General features: G+C 40.1%; 1 protein-coding gene across 6 annotated transcripts in view; it reads left to right on the top strand.

Moving 5' to 3' along the window:
- Positions 1 to 440: 440 nt before the first annotated feature.
- Positions 441 to 21,419, top strand: part of DMXL2 (Dmx like 2) — a 249,253-nt gene continuing 228,274 nt past the window's right edge. For all 6 annotated transcript variants that reach the window (XR_007519764.1, XR_007519765.1, XR_007519763.1 and 3 more), the window contains exon 1: positions 441 to 951. Coding sequence is in view for 3 of the 6 variants with exons in the window: in XM_049904983.1 (XP_049760940.1) it covers positions 865 to 951 (87 nt within the window). In the remaining 3 variants the exon portion in view is untranslated. The remainder of the gene's footprint in view (positions 952 to 21,419) is intronic.

Below are 21,419 nucleotides of genomic sequence, written 5' to 3'. Positions count from 1 at the left end.
GCACTGGCCAGTACATAGTGTACTCAGTACTGGATTAAACACAGAAAAGACTCGTGGTGTGGTCCCGACTGGCCTCCGTCCTCCCTCTCTACGGGCGCCCCCTCTCCCCTGGACTCTCCCCCACTCCCTCCCACTCCGCCCTTCCCCCGCCCCATCGGCCCCCCGCCCCCGCACTCCCCCCACTCCGGCACCCTCCCCCGTCCTTTCTCCCCCTTCCGCCCCTGTTCTCTCCCTCTCCTCGCCGGACTCCGTCCCTCCCCAGCTCCCTCCACTGTCCAGCGGCCGCAGACCCAGGGGCTCCAAAGAAACTCCCGCAGTCTGCGCGCGCATTACCGGGACGGAGTGCCCGCCCGGCGCGCGCAATTGCCTTGGAAACCACTGCGCGCGCACGCGCAAACACAGAGCGGGAGGAGGCGGGGAGAAGGAAAGGGCGGAGAGCTTAGCAAAGTAGGAGGGGTTTATCCTGGTATTAGACCGTCGCTCCCTGGCGGGTGGGCGCGTGCGTCGCCCGTCTCCCTCCGCGGAGCGGCCCTTCTAGCGCGCGCCTGCCTTGCGCGCTCCCCTTGCCGCCCTCCCCGCCTTTCACACACAGTTGACCTCCTCCCGCTTTTGTGCGTCGCTGCAGCAGGCAGTGGGAGCATCCGGGCATTTCCGCAGCCGAGCGGCGATCCGGACGGTAGCGGCGGTTGAGTAGCTCCCGTAACAGGGAGGAGGCGTGGGGGAGGCGAGAGAAGGGAGAAGCGTTAAGCCGGAGCTGCCCCGGGGTGGGTCCCCAGGGAGGCGGGGGGAAAAGCCGCTCTCCCGGCTGGGGAAGGGCCGGGCGCGGGGCTCGTCTCCCCTCTCGTGCTAGCCCGGGCTCCGGAGATGCATCTGCACCAGGTCCTCACCGGGGCTGTCAACCCTGGAGACAACTGCTACTCCGTGGGCAGCGTCGGGGATGTCCCCTTCACGGTGAGCGGCAGCCGGGACCTGGAGGGGGACAGATTGAGCTTCAGGCGCCGGGGCCGAGAACCCGCCCCGTGCCCACGTCTCCCCGGGGGCTGCGAGGGGTTGGTGGGCCCCACTCGCAGCCTTGAGGTTTAGTTTTCCCTCGGGGCCGTCGGACTGTGTGTCCTGCGGCTGCTGTGAGAAATAAACCGATCAGGTGGAATAGATTAGGAATCCACCGCGCTGTCCGCCAGCAAATGGGCTCCCGGGTGACTGAACTAGAAGGTTCCTCGCTAGGGAGGCCCCTGGGTCCACAATGGAGGGAGGTGGTTGCAGCCGCCGAAACCCCTGAGCGTCAGTTTGGCACCTGCTCTCGGAGTGGAGGAGATGATGCTCGGGTTTCGCCTCCGAGCTTGGAGGCGATGTTGTGCCTGGCTCTGGCTTGCCTTTGACGTTGTACCAGGGCGGCGAGGAGCTGCTGGATTCTGTGGCTTTAAACCTGACCTTCTGTATCTCCTGGTATTCAGAATCTTATTTCCAACAAGAAAATAGAAAAATTCATCCTCTGCACCTGAAAAATTTAAAATGGAAGGGTTTACAGTGACAGTGGCCTCAAGAGCTATCTTGTTTATAATGAGATCGTAGGCACTGGGTTTTGGGTGAATTTGGTAGCCTTTCTAGGTAATAATTTAACCTGTTTGAAAGGTAGGCTTGCTTTTTTTTTTTTTAAACCAAGGCAGTGAAATTTTTATGCCAGTGTTTTTTTTTGTTTGTGCGGGTAAAGTGTATGTAAATAACATTTTGAAATCTCTTTAAAATCTACAAGAAATAGACATGTTTTTCAACGAGGTTGTACAGATAATCCTTTTTGAGAATGTGATGCTTTTACCAGAGCTAATTCAAGCCAAACCTCAGAGCTTTTTTTACCTGTAGATACACTGCTGTGGGTTGACATGAGTTCCTTTTTGCATTAAATTTTGTACATGGTCCTTCTTAGAAGGAACTATAGACAGCAAGATCTTTATTAAATACACTTTGTTATTGATAACCATTTAGCTTGATAAAATTGGAAATAGCATAATGGTATGCATTTTAGACAAGGGGAAATACTTTGATCTGATGTCTGCTTTCCAACAGCATGTTTTTAAAACAGCAGAAATTAAAATGCTCCAGCAAAACTGCAGAATCATTATGTAGCACAGTGCATTCTGGTACAGACTTAACTCATCTTTAATGGTCTGTGATGCATTCAAAATACCCCCACAAGATTGCTTTATGGCCATTTTAAATCTTTTAAATGTAAACAACTTGGCTTTTTCCAGTTCAGGATGCTTCTTTTTAAAAAATAGGATTTGCCTGGTTTATATTGTTAAACCTGTCATTATCAGTGGAGACATCTGTGTTTTGTTTACATGTGACTTAATTGATCCAATTAGAATTGAGCTTGGGCTTCAAAGGTGTCCGGAATTGTTGGGAAATAGGGAGAAGAAATTTTCCTATTCCCCAGTTGTGTAGGTGGGGAGGAAGTTCCATAGATTTAGAAGAGCAGGTTTTCTTCAGAATCAAATCTTGACTGGAACCTTGGGTTATAGGATAATTTCTTACCAGCATGGTGATGGTGGTTGACTGCTTCCATCTAAAATGGAGCAGTGTTCTCACTTCGTGCTTGGTATATAGAGCTAAACAGATTCAGGTGCAGTCTGGAAAAGCTAGTGGAAGAACGGTTAGTGCTACTGTGGTTGTGCTATGGACCAACCATCTTGGGATCATTTTCAAATCTTTTTCACCTTTCTCTTTCAACATATCACCATGTTTAGCTGATTCTCTGCGGTGTCTATCACATTTTCCCCTTTTCATGTCCTTGTTGTTAGGTGCCATCGAGTTGGTTCCAACTCATAGCGACCCTGTGTACAACAGAATGAAACATTGCTTGGTCCTTAGTACTTTATTGCAGAGTCTTATTTGTGCTGTTATTTAAATATAAAATCTTATGCTTGCTTTTCCTGACACTCATATCTGATCAGTTCATCCTCCACAGAGCTCCTAGGATAATTTTCTTCTAATACAATTTTTACCGTATCGCTATTAGCTCGAGAATATACACTGTCATTGTTAGGTGCCATTGAGTTGATTCTGACTTGTAGCAACCCTATGTACAACAGAATAAAACTACTACCTGGCCTTGCGCCATCCTCACAATTGTTGCTATGCTTGAGCCCATTGTTGCAGCCATTGTGTCTGTCCATCTCGTTGAGGATCTTTTTTGCTGACCCTCTACTTCACCAAGCATTATGTCCTTCTCCAGGGATTGATCCCTACTGATAACATGTCCAAAGTACCTGAGATGAAGCCTCACCGTCCTTGCTTCCAAGGAGGACTCTGGCTGTACCTCTTCCAAAAAGACTTGTTCATTCTTCTGGTAGTCCATGGTCTACTCAGTATTCTTCATCAAGACCATAATTCAAAGGCATCAATTCTTCTTCCGTCTTCCTTATTCATTGTCCAGCTTTCGCATGCCTATGAGGCAACTGAAACACCATGGCTTGGGTCAGGCATACCTTAGTCCTCAAAATGACATCTTTGCTTTTCAACACTTTATAGAGGTCTTTTGCAGCAGATTTGCCCAATGTAATAATGTTTGATTTCTTGACTGCTGCTTCTGAGAGTGTTGATTGTGGATCCAAGTAAAATGAAATTCTTGACAACTTCAGTCTTTTCACCATTTATCATGATGTTGATTATTGGTCCAGTTGTGAGGATTTTTCTTTATGTTGAGGTGTAATCCATACCAAAGGCTGTAGTCTGTAGTCTTCATCAGTAAGTGCTTTAAGTCCTTTTAACTTTCAGCAAGCAAGCTGGTGTCATCCGCATAACGCAGGTTGTTAATGAGTCTTTCTCTAGTCCTGATGCCCGTTCTTCTTCATGTAGTCCAGCTTCTCAGATTGTTTGCTCAGCATACAGATTGAATAAGTATGGTGAAAGGATACAACCCGGCCACACATCTTCCCTGATTTTAAACCAAGCAGTATCCCCTTGTTCTGTTCAAGTGACTGCAGGTTCCAGATGAGCACAAGTAAGTGTTCTGGAATTACCATTCTTCACAATATTATCCATAATTTGTTATGATCCACACAGTCAAATGCATAGTCAATAAAATGAGGTAAACATCTTTCTGATATTCTGTGCTTTCATCCAAGATTCTCCTGAGATCAGCCATGATATCGCTTGTTGTGTCTTCTTCTGAATCCGGCTTGAATTTTGGCGGTTCCCTGTCAAAACCATTTTTGAATTATTTTCACCAAAATTTTACTTGTGTGTGATATTAATGATATTGTTCAATACTTTCCACATTCTGTTATATCACCTTTCTTTGGAATGGGCACAAATATGGATCTCTTCGAGTTGGTTGGCCAGGTAGCTGTCTTCCAAATCTCTCGGCATAGACAAATGAGTGCCTCCAGTGCTGCATCCATTTGTTGAAACATCTCAATTGATATTCCATCATTCCTGGAGCCTTGTTTTTCACCAGAGCCTTCAGTGCAGCTTGGACTTCTTCCTTCAGTACCATCAGTTCCTGATTATATGCTTCCTCCTGAAATGATTGCACATTGACCAATTCTTTTTCGTACAGTGACTCTTATGTGTTCCTTCCATCTTCTTTTGATGCTTCCTGCCTCGTCCAATATTTTGCCCATAGAGTCCTTCAAAATTGCAACTGAAGGTTTGCGTTTTTTCTTCAGTTCTTTCAGCTTGACAAATGCTGAGTGCGTTTTTCCCTTTTGGCTTTCTAACTCCAGGTCTTTGCACATGTCATAATACTTTACATTGTCTTCTTAAGCCACCCTTTGAAATCATCTGTCCACTTCTTTTACTTCATCGTTTCTTCCACTTGCTTTAGCTAATCTACATTTATGAGTAAGTTTCAGAGTCTCTTCTGACACTCATTTTGATCTTTTCTGCCTTTTTAATGACCTTTTGCTTTCTTCACATGTGATGTCATTCCACAACTTGTTTGGTGTTCAGTCACTAATGTTGAGTGTGTCAAATCTATTCTTGGGATAGTCTCCAAATTCAGGTAGCATATACTGAAGGAAACCCTGGTGGCATAGTGGTTAAGTGCTACAGCTGCAAACCAAAGGGTTGGCAGTTCAAATCCGCCAGGTGCTCCTTGGAAACTCTATGGGGCAGTTCTGCTCTGTCCTGTAGGGTTGCTATGAGTTGGAATCGACTCGATGGCACTGGGTTTACTTTGGTTTGGGTTATACTCAGGGTTATATTTTGGTTCTCATAGACTTGTTTTAATTTTCTTCAGCTTCAACTTGTATGTGAGCAATTATCGATCTGTTCCGTGGTTGGTCCCTGGCCTTGTTCTGACAAGAATATATATATAGTTGTTACTGGATTCAATTCCAATTCATAGTGATCATGTAGGACAGAGTAGAGCTGCCTGATATGGTTTCCAAGGCTGTAACCTTTATGGAAACAGACTGCCACATGTTTCTGTTGCAGAGTGGCTCATGGGCTTGAAACGCCGACCTTGTGGTTAGCAGCCAGGCGCTTAACCACTCTGCCATCAGGGCTCCGTTTTATTTGTATGGTGGTTTACAATAAATAAAGCTCCTTTACTTAGAGCATAGCATTTGGTCCTTATACTAAAGATGAAAAAAACTGATGTTTTGGGTCAGATGAATAAAGAGGGAACCAGCCTGTACTGGAATGGAGATCTTGTGACTTCTTATGTGGTGGACTTTTCTTTGTAGTATGTTTCCTTTCTAGCAGAGTTCCTGCTCTGAAGGGAAGAGATGTTTGTGGAAGGCCTACTAGACATGGCCAGTATAGGAGTCTTACAGCTAGCCTGTTGTTCTTAGCCAATGGTGTGTTTCAGAACCTGGAGACTTTTCAAAATAGGGTGGTTTTGTTTATTTTGGAGTCTATAAATGGAAAATTTTTATAGAGTGTTTGAAACGAATTTTGAAGTGTTCATGAAATTGTAATAATTGAAGTATTGGGCAGTGGGTGGGCGATGGTGTGATTGGCTGGGCTGTGAATGACTGCTTTGAGATGTCCGGATGACCCAATCTGTGTTGTATTGACATGGTGCAGGTCATAGTAGACAGTCAAAGTAATGTTGTATGGTTTTAGTGGCAACATGAGAGCTGCGGTGGTTTTCATTTGTGTTTTGACAGTTAACAGCAGTTTTTTTCAAACAATTGTGATATTGTTAATATTGCATATATCACATTTTAAAACATCACTTTTTGATCATTCTGTTGTTTTCATCATTAGATCTGAGCTCTGGAAATATTGTTATTATGCAACAAGCCAGGTTCTGGGCATTCCAAGGAGATGATCTTCTACCATGTATATGCGTTATTGTGCCTTATTTTGCCTTTAAGACATTTCCAACTACCCTATTGTAGATAAGTGAATGTTTTGAGGCTTTATGCAGCAGATATTGTACATTTCTCATTATTTGTTGCCTATGACTTTCCTGAAATACAGTCTTTAGGATTTTTTGTTTTTGTTTGTTTGTTTTTAACCTTTCTGTCTGTAAACATTAAAATCTCACTGAAGTAGTGATGGTACCTGATGATTATTAATGTAACTTAATTTTTATCACTTGGCCTTAAAGAGTGCAGTCTCTATTTTCAGGTGTTTGGGGGCAGTTGATGTTACTCCATCTGTCATGAATTCATCACGTTGATTAGAGTTTACAGAAATTGGTAAGCCATCTCCACTGTTAGGGAGTTCATAATATATTGGCAGAGATTAAAAACGATGTAGATTATTATAAAGTAAGGCAGATGGAAGAGATCACATGTAATTTGGAAGCCAAGTAAAGGTTACACAGAAGACTGGCATTTGAAAAGACAGAGGTGTCGGTGCTTTCCAGACAGCGAGAACAAGCTAAGCCAAGCAATGGTATGATACAAAGAGTAAACTATTCGGTGACTAGTCTCTTCAGTAGGAGCCCTGGGGGTGCAGTGGTTAAGTGCTCGACTGCTGACTGAAAGGTCGATGGTTTGGACCCACCCAGTGGCTCCTCAGGAGAAAAGACTTGGTGATCTGCTCCCATAAAGATCATAGCCTAGGAAACTCTATGGGGCAGTTCTACTCTGTCCTGTAGGGTTGTTATGAGTTGGAATTGACTCAACTGCACATAACAACAACAGTCTCTTCACAAAAGTTTGTTTTTTTTAACGACGGGACTTCCTTATTAAATAGCAAACACCCTTGGAATGTTGAAAAATATAATTTGCAAATATTACCTTTTTAGAAAAACGTACATGATATGCTAACATTTCTTGAGTTTTGTTGTTGCTGATTTTGTTTTTTTCTTAAAGTACCACTAGAAAGTTGGTAATTAATAAAAAACTATTCATTTAGAAATTAGAAGATAGCACTATGTGACTTCTTTTTTTGGCATTTAGATATATTTTAACTCTAGTATTACATAGGGAGGCCTGGTGGTGCAGTGGTTAAGCACTCAGTTGCTAACTGCAAGGTTGGCAGTTCAGATGAAAAATTATAATCGAGTAATCTTGACTTGGATCTTGGGAGATTTTTTTAGAAGAAATCAGAGTCTCGCTATTTAATCATCAAAAAGCACAGGATGTTGGGTAACAACTGTAATGGCATAGTGGAAAAATAAGTTATTTCTGACCAGTTTAATTTCCTTCCATGATAGAAAGCAAAGCAGTATTTAAAAGGGAATAACAACAGAGAATAGCTGCACTTCTCATTTAGTGAGACTTTTCTAGTTTGTGGGTCATTTTTAGAAACAAGTTCAGAAGCCAAATATTTTAATAGAGATTTTAGGGTTTTCAGTATTATTGAGTTTGTAGAATCCTTCTGCGTTGTATTTTTGCTCTACAACCCTAATTCAGGATGTTACAGGATAAGACCTGTTACTGAGGGAGCAGGTGCAACTCACAACAATGCTGTGACTACATTTTCTTTTTCTTAGAGAGAGTGCATGTAACTCCATGATTTCGTGTACATACATAAAACCAATCACCTATGCTTTTTATTCTCAAACTTACTCATTTCATGATTGCTGAGGGCTCCTTTAATGCCCCAGCCCGCAAATCCTGAACACCTGATAGATACAATGGTTATCTCATATCCCTGTGATAGAGACTTTTAGGCTCCTGTAAACACTGTGCATGATAACTTGGTGCGGTGATTTAAGAGGCATAAATAATATCCTTTTAGATAGGTTGTCACTGGAGATTTATTCCTGTAAGTCCATTTTCTTCACTTCTTTTAAAAATAGAGCCCCCTTGAGAGTAGTAACGTTTAATTTAATTCATACTAAATCATTAGTGATGTTTTCCTCTTTTGATTTTAGAAGAAACCCAGGAAGCCTGAGAACATAAGGGCAATTCGCAAGTGGGCGTGGAAAGCCGGTTCCTGAGTACATTCCGACTTATAGCAACCCTACAGAGTAGGACTGCCCCATAGGATTTCCAGGGAGCGGCTGGTAGATTCCAACTGCTGATCCTTTGGTTAGCAGCTGTTGCTCTTAACCACTGGGCCACCAGGGCTCCAGTGGGCATAAAACCCACTGCCGTCGAGTCGATAGAGGGACACAAAAAACACAAAAAAGTTTTGTCTTAGACTCATTTTAAAGGTAAATGTAGCTCATGTGGTAGTCCAAGAACAAAATGCCGAGCATTTTCTTAGGGGTAATAACTTTAGTTTTTGATGTGCTAGCAACTTGCTTAGCTCTTCTCTGGCCTCAATTGACTGTGTCTACACTTAACAGGAAGCCCTGGTGGCACAGTGGTTAAGAGCTCGTTGCTAACCGAAAGGTTAGCAGCTTGAATCTACCAGCGGCTGCTTGGAAACCTTATGGGGCAGTTCTGCTCTATCCTGTAGTGTTGCTATGAGTTGGAATCAACTCAACGGTAACTTTTTTTTTTTTTTTCTTACATTTAACAGAATCTAAGCAGAAGGCATTCAAATTATTATCATGTACTCTTCTCATGGAGCCCTGATGGTGCAGTGGTTAAGAGCTTGGCTGCTAACTCAAAGGTTGGCAGTTCAAACCACCAGCCCCTCCTTGGAAACCCTATGGGGCAGTCTTACTCTGTCCTATAGGGTTGCTATGAGTCGGAATTGACTCTGGTAACGGGTTTGAACTCTACTCAGCGTCTGCCATCATTCCTTTATGTGGATAGTGTTTCCAGCAAAGGCTGGTTCCTCCATTTACACCAGTGATTATCAGCGGGGGAGGGGGGGACAATCTTGTGTCCCGCTCCCCGGCCCCGCTGCTTCTTGACATTTGGCAGTGTCTAGAGACATTTTGATTGTCATGACTGGGAGAGGGAGGTAGGGTTGGGGTGCTGTATACCTGGCATCTCCTGGGGAGAAGCCAGGGATGCTGCTGAACATCTTACAAAGCACAGGACAGCCCTCCTCAGTGAACAATTACCCAGTGCAAAATGTCAGTAATGCCAAGTGAGGAACCCTTATATCCTAGTTCCCAGTCCCTCTTATCTACTCAAGGCCATTGCTCTAGCAGTTTTCTCCCCTGCAAAATTGCTTTTTCTTCTCTACTTAAATACTTTCTTAATTTGGCTCTCCTGGCTTTTTTCCTCTGCCTCTCAACTGTTTCTTCTCAGCCTGATTCCAGATTGATATATCCAGCTGTTTCTTTGACGTCTTTCTTTGGAGTGTCTAATAGCTTTATCAAAACTGTCTTTTCATAGGAAACCCTAGTGGCGTAGTGGTTAAATACTATGGCTGCTAACCAAGAGGTCGGCAGTTCGAATCCGCCAGGCACTGTTTGGAAACTCTATCAGGCAGTTCTATTCTATCCTATAGGGTCGCTGTGAGTCGGAATCGACTGGATGGCGGTGGGTTTGGTTTGTTTTTTTTTGGTCTTTTCATAATATTCTCCTCATCCAGCCTAAATCAGTAAATGGCAACTCAATTTTTTTCCTTCTAGGCCAGAAAATCTTTGAATCTTTATTTCTTCTCTTTGATTTCCCATGTCTAATGTTAGCAAATTCTGTTTGCTGTAACTTCAAAATGCACGCAAGAATCTGACCAATCTTCACCATTTCTACTGCTAAATCTTGGTCCTATAAACCGTCATGTGTCTTCTGGATTATGGAGAAAAGCTGCTGACTGGTCTCTCTGCCTTATCTGCCATTAGCCTATGAACTTTCAGTTTATTCTCAACATAGTAGCCAGAATGATCCTCTCAAAACATAAATCAAAGTTTGCTAGTCTTTAGTTCAGAACTCTCAAATGGCTTCCATTTTTACTTCAAGTAAAACTTGAGTGCCTTCAGATCCCTTCACTGCTGATTCTTTAGCACCTAGAACAGAACCTCATGCAAAATAAGTGCTCAGTAAATTTATTTAAAAAAAAAAACAAACAAACTGTAGTGTAAATACATGCATTCTTACAGTAAGCAGAGTGACTACTTTTGTTAGGCTACTTTTTATAGCACCTCTTGATAGAGGTCAGTGACATTAGGCCATATTTAGATCAATTTTTATAGGATCAGGTCAAGGAGAGCTGATATAATACAATGTAGGTGTGAAGCTTTGCCATTCTGGTTTAATCCAGGGATGTATATTAATATGTCAAGAGCAACTGACAGCCTATATGCTCTATGGGCAGTTTTTAGATAGTTTTCCTCATTGATGGTTTTAAAAGGCTTTAATGCATAACAAATTGGAGATTTATAACCTGACAAATACTTAGTGTAGCAACACTGTATTATAAGAGTTTAAAAGTTATATGTTTTAGTAATCAACGGAGCTGAGTTTGAGATTGAAAATTGAGGAGCCTGATAAAGACTCTGGCTGAGGTGGCTACCCTACTTGGTGGTAAACTGAACTCAACCAAGGAATGCCCTTGGATAGAAGCAAGATTCTCTTTAGAAAGTAATTTTAAGAGTGTGCTAATATACAGAAAATGGGGATTCAAACATGACTCTGGTAACTTTATGCTGGAAAAGTGTTATAATTAGAAGCTAAACTAGGCCATTAAAAACAAAAAGCAAACAAAAGCCATAAAGGACTTAGATAATTTTTGTTTTAAAAATTATTAATGTATTATCTGCATTATAAAAAAATCATAATTCAAACACTGTTTAAATATAGAAAGTAAAAATGAAAGATTCCATTTTCCAGTAGAACTTAATTGGTATAACTTCCTGCGTACCTTTTATTCAAATGATACTTGAGTGCCTAGGATATGCCAGGCACTGTGCTTACCCTCCAAGGTAAAATAGTTATGAAAAGCACACTATTGTACAAGATGACTTGGTGTGTGGTGCTATTAACTATAGGGCACTGGGTTTTTCTGGGTAGTTAAATAGGGGGTCATTTCTTTGGCTATAGAATAATTGGGCTGAATTACCAAAACAAAGCAATTTTTTTTGAAGTGGTAGGATTAATTTCTACCTTGTAAAAAAAAAAAAAATTATTATTTTTTTTATGTTAAATTGGAAGGAGTCCTGGTGGTGTAAATGGTTAAGTGCTAGTCTGCTAACCGAAAGATTGGTAGTTCAAACCCACCCAGCAGCTCTAAGGGAGAAAAGACCTGGCAGTCTGCTCTTGTAAAGATTACGGCCCAGGAAATACTATGGGGCAGTTCTGCTCTGTCACATGGGGTTGACTGTCAGTTGAGGTTGACTCGATGGCGAACAACAACAACACGTTAAATTGGTACATGAGATTAAATGAGTTTAAAGTTGACATCTAGTCCAGTACCTTCATTTTATAGATGGGGAAACTAATACCATTGAAACCAAATGATTTAATCAAGGTTGCATAGCAAGATCTGTGGCTGAATTTTGATAAATCCAAGTTTTCCAGTCCTTTTTTTTCCTGTTAAAATTTAGAAAGTATTATATGTTCTTGTAGATAACTTGAAAATGCAGGAGAAAGAAGAAAGATAAAATCACTTGTAATGGTATAATCCAGAGATAACCTGTCAACATTTTGCTAAATTGGACTCAGGCCTTAGCAAAGAAACCTAGATTATTGATTTGAGAGCTTTCACCAGTACTTCTTTTTCTTGAGTGGGTTTTGGGTAGTTATTTTTCAAAGAGTTTATTCCATTTTTATGTGTAGTTATTTTTTTGTGGATAGTTATATTTCTAAGAATGTATGGTAAAGTTGTTCACAGTAACCTTATTATCTTTTTAAGGCCTGTAGCATCTATAGTTCTGCCTCTTTTCTCATTCCTGCCATTAGTTATTTGTGCCTTCTCTTTTTCTTCAACAGAAGCTTATCGACTTTATTAATCTTTTTAAACAACCCATTGCTAGCTTTGTTCTCTCTATTATATATTTTGATGAAGTAGAGGGTCAGTGAAAATGAGGAATACTCTTAGTGAGATGGATTGACACTGTAGACTCAACAGTGGGCACAAACATCAAAGATCATGGAGATGGTGCAGGACAGGGCAACGTTTCATTCCGTTATATATAAGGTTGCCATGAGTCAGAGCAGACTCAACGGCAGCTAACAATAACATTATATATTTATTTACTATTTCATTAACTCTTATTTGTAATTTGTTAGTTCCTTCTTTCTATATTATGAGGATTCGCTTTGCTGTTTTTTTTTTTCCCCTTCAAACTCCTTGAGATAAATGCGTAGCTCATTTCAGTCTTTCTTTCTAAAATATGCATTTAAGAATATAAATTTTCCTCTAGACCTACTTTCTGTGTTTCCCATGGTAACCTGTAATTTTTTATTCCTAGGCCATAAGTAATTTATAAATTTATTTCTAAATGTCCAAATGTGGGACTTTTGTAGTTATAATTATAATTACTCATTGTAGTCTAGGTGTGTTGTGCCAAACATGCATCATGTAATTCCAATCTTTTAAAGTTGAAATTTCAGTTGGTTATTTTTTAATATTTATTCCATATGTGCTTGAAGAGAGTTTATATTCTGCAATTGTTAGATACTGTTAGGTATCGTAGTCTATATATGTTCTTTAGGTCAATTTTATTAATAGTGTTGTTCATATCTTCTGAAACTTTACTGCTTTTCTGTCTGCTTATTTATTTTCTTCCTGAGAGACGTGTTAAAATCTACTGACGTGGATTTATTCCTGTCTCCTTGTAGTTTTGCTTTATCTATTTGTGTTTACAGATTCAAATATGTGTTTACTATATCTTCATTGTACAGGTAATACTCTTAAAAAAAAAAAAAAATCTCTGGTAATGTTTTCCGTTGTTAGTGCCATCAAGATGGTTCTGACTCATATTGACCTTACGTACAACAGAGTGAAACACTGCCTGATCCTATGCCATGCTCACAATCGTTAAGCTTGAGCCCACTGCTACAGTCGCTGCGTCAGTCCGTCTCATTGAGAGTCGTCCTCTTCCTTGCTGACCCTCTACCAAGCATGGCGCCCTTCTCTGGGGACTGGCCCCTCCTGATAGCATGTCCAAAGTATGTGAGACGAAGTCTCGCCATCCTTGCTCCTAAGGAGCGTTCTGGCTGTACTTCCTCCAAAACAGATTTGTTCTCTTTTGACAGTTCATGGTGTATTCAATATTCTTTGTCAGTGCCATAATTCAAAGGCATCAGTTCTTCTTTGGTCTTCCTTATTCATTGCCCAGTTTTTGCATGCTTATGAGGCGATTGAGAACACATGGCTTCAATCAGGTGTACCTTAGTCCTTGTCTTAGTTATCTAGTGCCACTATAACAGAAATACCACAAGTGGATGCTTTAACAAACAGAAATTTATTCTCTCACAGTCTAGGAGGCTAGAAACCTACCAGCTCCAGGGTAAGGCTTTCTCTCTTTGTTGGCTCTGGGGAAAAGTCTTGTCATCAATCTTTCTTCGTTGAAGAGCTTCTCAGTGCAAGGACGCCGGCTTCAAAGGATGTGCTATTCTCCTGGCTCTTGTTTCTTGGTATTATGAGGTCTCCATTTCTCTGCTCACTTCTTTCTTTTATATTTCAAAAGAGATTGGCTTAAGACATAACCCAATCTTACAGATTGAGTCCTGCCTCATTAACGTAACTGCTGCTAATTGCACCTCATCAGCATCTTAGACATAGGATTTATAACACACAGGAAAATCACATCAGATGACAAAATGGTGGACAGTCACACAGTCCTGGAAATCATGGACTATCCAAGTTGACAGTCATTTCTGAAGACAGAATTCAATCCGTGACAGTCCTTAAAGTGACATCTTTGATTTCTAACACTTTAAAGAGGTGTTTTGTGGCAGATTTGCCAAATGCACTGTGTTGCTTGATTTCCTTTTTTTAAATTTTTTGATAATTTTATTTTCATTTGGGATTTTTTAAAATAATTTTTATTGTGCTTTAAGTGAAAGTTTACAAATCGAGTCAGTCTCTCACACAAAAACCTGTATATGCCTTGCTCCAACCCACCCACTGCCGTCGTGTCGACTACACACTCCCAATTACTCTCCCCCTAATTTTTTTGTAATAAGACAGCCCGCTCTATCCCTCGGCTTCCTCTTTTTGTGTCCATTTCCCCAGTTTCTAACCCACTCCAGCCTCTCATCTCCCCTCCAGGCAGGAGATGCTAACATAGTCTCAAGTGTCCACCTGATCTAAGAAGCTCGCTCCTCACCAGCATCCCTCTCCAACCCATTGTCCAGTCCAATCGTGTCTGAAGGGTTGGCTTCAGGAATGGTTCCTGTCCTGGGACAGCAGAAGGTCTGGGGGCCATGACCACCAGGCTCTTTCCAGTCTCAGTCAGACCATCAAGTCTGGTCTTATGAGAATTTGGGGTCTGCATCCCACTGCTCTCCTGCTTCCTCAGGGGTTCTCTGTTGTGTTCCCTGTCAGGGCAGTCATTGGTTGTAGCCAGGCACCATCTAGCTCTTCTGGTCTCAGGATGATGTAGTTGCTTCATGTGGCCCTTTCTGTCTCTTGGGCTCATAATTGCCATGTGTCCTTGGTGTTCTTCATTCTCCTTTGATCCAGGTGGGTTGAGACCAATTGATGCATCTTAGATGGCTGCTTGCTAGCTTTTAAGACCCCAGACGCCACTCTTCAAAGTGGGATGCAGAATGTTTTCATAATAGATTTTGTTATGCCAATTGACTTAGATGTCCCCTGAAACCATGGTCTCCAGACCCCTGCCCCTGCTACGTTGGCCTTCGAAGCATTCAGTTTATTCAGGAAACTTCTTTGCTTTTGGTTTAGTCCTCCCCTATATTGTGTGTTGTCTTTCCCTTCACCTAAAGTAGTTCTTATCTATTATCTAATTAGTGAATGCCCCTCTCCTGCCCTCCCTCCCTCCCCCATCTCCTAACCACAAAGGAATGTTTTCTTCTCAGTTTAGACTCTTTCTCAAGTTCTTATGATAGTGGTCTTATACAATATTTGTCCTTCTGCAACTGACTAATTTCACTCAGCATAATGCCTTCCAGGTTCCTCCATGTTATGAAATGTTTCACACATTCCTCACTGTTCTTTATCGATGTGTAGTATTCCATTGTGTGAATATACCATAATTTATCCATTCATCTGTTCATGGGCAACTTGGTTGCTTCCATCTTTTTGCTATTGTAAACAGTGCTGCAGTAAACATGGGTGTACATATATCTGTTCGTATAAAGGCTCTTACTTCTCTAGGATATATTCCAAGGAGTGGGATTGCTGAATTGTATGGTAGTTCTATTTCTAGCTTTAAAAAAAAAAAAAAGCTTTTTAAGGAAGCACCAAATTGATTTCCAAAGTGGTTGTACCACTTTACATTCCCACCAGCAGTCTATAAGTGTTCCAGTCTCTCCACAGCCTCTCCAGCATTTATTGTTTTGTTTTTTTTGGATTAATTCCAGCCTCGTTGGAGTGAGATGAAATCTCATTGTAGTTTCGATCTGCATTTCTCTAATGGCTGATGATCATGAACATTTCCTCATATATCTGTTAGCTACCTGAATGTCTTCTTTAGTGAAGTGTCTATTCATATCTTTTGCCCATTTTTTAATTGGGTTATTTGTCTTTTTGCAGTTGAGTTTTTGTAGTATCATGTGGATTTTAGAGATCAGGTGCTGATCAGAAACCTCATAGCTAAAAACTTTTTCCCAGTCTGTAGGTACTCTTTTTACTCTTTTGGTGAAGTCTTTGGCTGAGCATAGGTGTTTGATTTTTAGGAGCTTCCAATTATCTAGTTTTTCTTCTACATTCTTTATAATGTTTTCTATACTGTTTATGCCATGTATTAGGGCTCTTAACGTTGTCCCTATTTTGTCTTCCATGGTCTTTATTGTTTTAACTTTTATATTTAGGTCTTTGATCCATTTTGAGTTAGCTTTTGTGCATGGAGTGAGGTATGGGTCTTGTTTAATTTTTTTGCAGGTGGATATCCAGTTATGCCAGCACTCTTTGTTAAAAAGACTGTCTTTTCCCCATTTAACTGTTTTTGAGGCCTTTGTCAAATATCAGCTGCTCATATGTGGATGGATTTATGTCTGGATTCTCAATTCTGTTCCATTGGTCCATGTATCTGTTGTTGTACCAGTACCAGGCTGTTTTGACTATTGTGGCGGTATAATAGGTTCTAAAATCAGGTAAAGTAAGGTCTCCGACTTTGTTCTTCTGTTTCAGTAATGCCTCATTTATCTGGGGCCTCTTTCCCTTCCATATGAAGTTGGTGATTTGTTTCTCCATCTCATTAGAGAATGTACTTGGGATTTGGATCGGAATTGAAATAAATGTATAGATCGCTTTTGGTAGAATAAACATTTCTATAATGTTATGTCTTCCTATCCACGAGCAAGGCATGTTCTTCCACTTATATAAGTCTCTTGATTTCTTGCAGAAGTGTACTGTAGTTTTCTTTGTATAAGTCTTTTACATTTCTGGTAAGATTTATTCCTAAGTATTTTATCTTCTTGGGGGCTACTGTAAATGGCATTGATTTGGTGATTTCCTCTTTGATGTTCGTTTTGTTGGCGTAGAGGAATCCAACTGTTTTATATATGTTTATCTTGTATCTTGATACTCTGCTGAGCTCTTCTATTAGTTTCAGTAGTGTTCTGGAGGATTCATTAGGGTTTTCTGTGTGTAAGATCATGTCATCTGCAAATGGAGATACTTTGACTTCTTCCTTGCCAATCTGGATGCCCTTATTTCTTTATCTAGCCTAATTGCTCTGGCTAGGACTTCCAGCAGAATGTTGAGTTAGAGTGGTGATAAAGGGCATCCTTGTCTGGTTCCCGATCTCAGTGGGAATGTTTTCAGGCTCTCTCCTTGTAGGGTGATGTTGGCTGTTGGCTTTGTATAAATGCCCTTTATTATGTTGAGGAAGTTTCCTTCTATTCCTATTTTGCTGAGAGTTTTTATCATGAAGGAGTGTTGAACTTTGTCAAATGCCTTTTCTGCGTCAATTGATAAAATCATGTGATCTTGTCTTTTGTTTTATTTATGTGGTTGATTACATTAATTGTTTTTCTAATGTTGAATCATCCCTGCATACCTGGTATGAATCCCACTTGGTCATGGTGAATTATTTTTTTGATATGTTGTTGAATTCTATTGGCTAGAATTTTGTTGAGGATTTTTGCATCTACATTCATGAGGAATATAGGTCTGTAATTTTGTTTTCTTGTGGTGTCTTTACCTGGTTTTGGTATCAGGGATATGGTGGCTTCATAGAATGAGTTTGGTAGTATTCTGTCCTTTTCTATGTTCTGAAATACCTTTTTTTTTATTTTAGTAGTGGTGTTAACTCTTCACTGAAAGTTTGGTAGAACTCTGCAGTGAAGCAGTCCGGACCAGGGCTTTTTTGGGGGGGAGTTTTTTGATTACCTTTTCAATCTTTTCTTTTGTTATGGATCTACTTACTTGTTCTACTTCTGTTTGTGTTAGTTTAGGTAGGTAGTGTGTTTCTAGGAATTCATTCATTTCTTCTAGCTTTTCAAATTTGTTTGAGTATTGTTTTTCATAGTAATCTGATATTCTTTTAATTTCAGTTGGGTCTGTTGTAATATCGCCTATTTCATTTCTTATTTGTGTTGTTTGCTTCCTCTCCTGTTTTTCTTTTGTGAGTTTGGCCAGTGGTTTATCAATTTTTTTGAGTTTTTTTAAAAAACCAACTTTTGGTCTTGTTAATTCTTTCAATTGTTTTTCTGTTTTCTGTTTCATTTAGTTCAGCTCTGATTTTTATTATTTGTTTTCTTCTGGCGCCTGTGGGTTTCTTTTGTTGCCCTCTTTGTATTTGTTCAAGTTGTAGGGATAATTCTTTGATTTTGGCTCTTTCTTCTTTTTGGATGTGTGCATTGATTGATATAAATTGGCCTCTGAGCGCCACTTTTGCTGTGTCCCAAAGGTTCTAATAGGAAGTGTTTTCATTCTCATTGGATTCTCTTAATTTCTTTATTCCATTTTTAATGTCTTGTATAATCCAGTCTTTTTTGAGCAGGGCATTGTTCTGTTTCCAAGTGTTTGATTTCTTTTCCCTGCTTTTTCTGTTATTGATTTCTAATTTTATGGCCTTATGGTCAGAGAAGATGCTTTGTAATATGTCAGTGTTTTGGATTCTGCTAAGGCTTGCTTTATGACCTAATATGTGGTCTGTTCTAGAGAATATTCCATGTGCACTAGAAAAGACAGTATACTTGATTGCTGTTGTATGGAGTGTTCTGTACATGCCTATGAGGTCATATTGGTTGATTGTGACATTTAGATGTTACGTGTCTTTATTGAGCTTCTTTCTGGATGTCCTGTCCTTCACTGAAGGTGGTGTGTTGAAGTCTCCTACTATTATTGTAGATCTGTCTTACTTTTCAATGCTGATAGAGTTTGTTTTATGTATCTTGCAACCCTGTTGTTGGGTGCATAAATATTTAATATGGTTATATCTTCTTGGTATATTGTGCCTTTAATCATTATATAGTGTCCTTCCTTTATGATGGATTTAACTTTAAAGTCTATTTTGTCAGAAATTAATATTGCCACTCCTGTTCTTTTTTGATTGTTGTTTGCTTGATATATTTTTTTTCCATCCTTTGAGTTTTAGTTTGTGTCTCTAAGTCTAAGGTGTGTCTCTTGTAGGAAGCATATAGATGGATCTTGTTTTTTAATCCATTCTGCCACTCTCTGTCTTTTTATTGGTGCATTTAGTCCATTTCCATTCAGGGTAATTATGGTTAGGTATGAATTTAGTGGTATCATTTTGATGTCTTTTTTTGTGTGTCGACAGTTTCTTTTTCCCTCTCGATTTTGTGTGCTGAGTAGATTATATATTGTCCTTTCCTTATATTTGTTGTTGTTGATTTTGTTTCTGCTGAGTCTGTATTTTTCCCTTGTATTTTATTTTGATGAGTAGGATAGTTTGTCTCCTTTGTGGTTACCTTATTATTTACCCCTATTTTTCTAAATTTAAAACTAACATTTATGTCTTTGTATCACCATATCTTTGTCTCCATATGGAAGGTGTAAGTTTACATTTCTTAAAAAAAAAAAAAAAAAATTTTTTTTTTTTTTTTTTTTTACATTTCTTAGTCCCTCTTTATTATTTTACTGCTGTCTTTTATATGATAACATCGCTGTTACCCTGTTTTGGGCTTTTTTTTTTTTTTTTTGAACAATTTTTCTGTTTTTTTTTTTTTTTTTGGATTTCCTTGTCTGAGTTGACTTCTGGTTGCTCTGCTCAGCGTTCTAGTCTTGGGATGATACCTGATATTATCGATTTTCTAACCAAAGAATTCCCTTTAGTATTTCTTGTAGTTTCCGTTTGGTTTTTACGAATTCCCTCAACTTGTGTTTATTTGGAAATGTCTTAATTTTACGTTCATATTTAAGAGACAGTTTTGCTGGGTATATGATTCTTGGCAGGTAGTTTTTTCCTTCAGTTGTTTAAGTATGTCATCCTGTTGCCTTCTTGCCTGCATGGTTTCTGCCAAGTAGTCTGAGCTTATTCTTATTGGCTCTCCTTTGTAGGTGACTTTTCGTTTATCTGTCACTGCTCTTATATTTCTCTCTTTATCTTTGATTTTGGCAGGTTTGATTAAAATGTGTCTTGGTGACTTTCTCTTATGATCTACCTTATGTGGAGTTCAGTGAGGATCTTGGATAGATATCTTCTCATCTTTCACAGTATCAGGGAAGTTTTCTGCCAACAAATCTTCAACAATTTTCTCTGTATTTTCTGTTATCCCTCCTTGTTCTGGTACTCCAGTCACTCATAGGTTATTTCTCTTGATAGAAGTCCCACATGATTCTTAAGGTTTCTTCATTTCTTAAAATTTTTTAATCTCATTTTTTCCAATATTTTACTGCAAAGTGATTTGTCTTCAAGTTCAGAAATTCTAGCTGCTTCTTGCTCCATTCTGCTCCTCTGACTTTCCATTGAGTTGTCTACTTCTGTAATTTTATTGTTAATCTTCTGAATTTCTGATTGCTGTCTATCTATGGATTTTTCCTGCTTATTAAACTTTTCATTATGTTCCTGAATAATCTTTCTGATTTCTTCAGTTGCTTTATCTGTGTGTCCCTTGGCTTGTTCTGCATATTGCCTCATTTCCTTCCTGATGTCTTGAAGGGTTCTGTACATTAAACTTTTGTATTTTGCATCTGGTAATTCCAGGAATGCACTTTCATCTAGAAGATCCCTAGATTCTTTGTTTTGAGATCCTGTTGAGGTGATCACGGCCTGTTTCTTTATGTGACTTGATACTGACTGTTGTTTCTGAGCCATCTATAAGTTATTGTATTAGTTTATGCTTGCTTACTGTGTCATAGCTGCTTGTTTTGGTATACTCCATGGGTTGTTTGAGTGAGCTAGCTTGATTATTTTCTCCTTTGGAGCTCTGGTGTCCTGTCCCCAGCTGGCTAGAGCTGTTATCAGGTGTATCAGTCTAGGAGTCCATTCAGTTTTCTTGTATGAATTCAGCTCAGGTTTCCAGGGAGCTAATCATCAAGTGTGTGGTACAGGCTCTGTCCTACAGTCTTAGAGGGGCAGGGGTGATTAGCGTATATACCAGTATCTGATTGCATCAGGGGTCACGCTCTGAACAAGGCAGGGGGCTGAGAACCAACCCCCACGTGTCTCTGAGGAAAACGTGTCTCTGTTCCCTAGAGTGTGCTGGTGGGTGGGTTCTGCAGAGGTACCATGTGCACCCAACGTTTTTTTTTGTAAGGACTGGGAGGTATCAGTTATCTTTGGACCCCTGTCGCGGGTGGCTGGGTGACTTGAGTGGAGCTACCAGTCCTTAGGTCCCTGATGTGGGTAGGTGTGGAGCTTGTTTAATAGGCAAGCAATGTTAAACGTCAAACGCCCACCTCTCCACTGCACAGCTGAAATCGTTGGAGTTTGCCAACAAGGGCCTATTCTCCCGATATAGGCGTACACAGGTCCATGTAGAAGGGAAAGGTGCTCAAGGTCCACGGACGCCTTATTCCTGGACAGGAACCACTTTTGTCATGAGCTCCCCCGTTTAATGGAGCTAGCAAATTATCTTTTCCCCCCAATTCCAAATTTTTTCCTTCCCCAAGGCTGGGAGAATGGCCCTACGTGC

The sequence above is a fragment of the Elephas maximus genome, chromosome 12 (genome assembly GCF_024166365.1).
Source record: "Elephas maximus indicus isolate mEleMax1 chromosome 12, mEleMax1 primary haplotype, whole genome shotgun sequence".
NCBI lineage: Eukaryota > Metazoa > Chordata > Mammalia > Proboscidea > Elephantidae > Elephas > Elephas maximus.
This window is presented reverse-complemented; position numbering and strand designations above follow the sequence as displayed.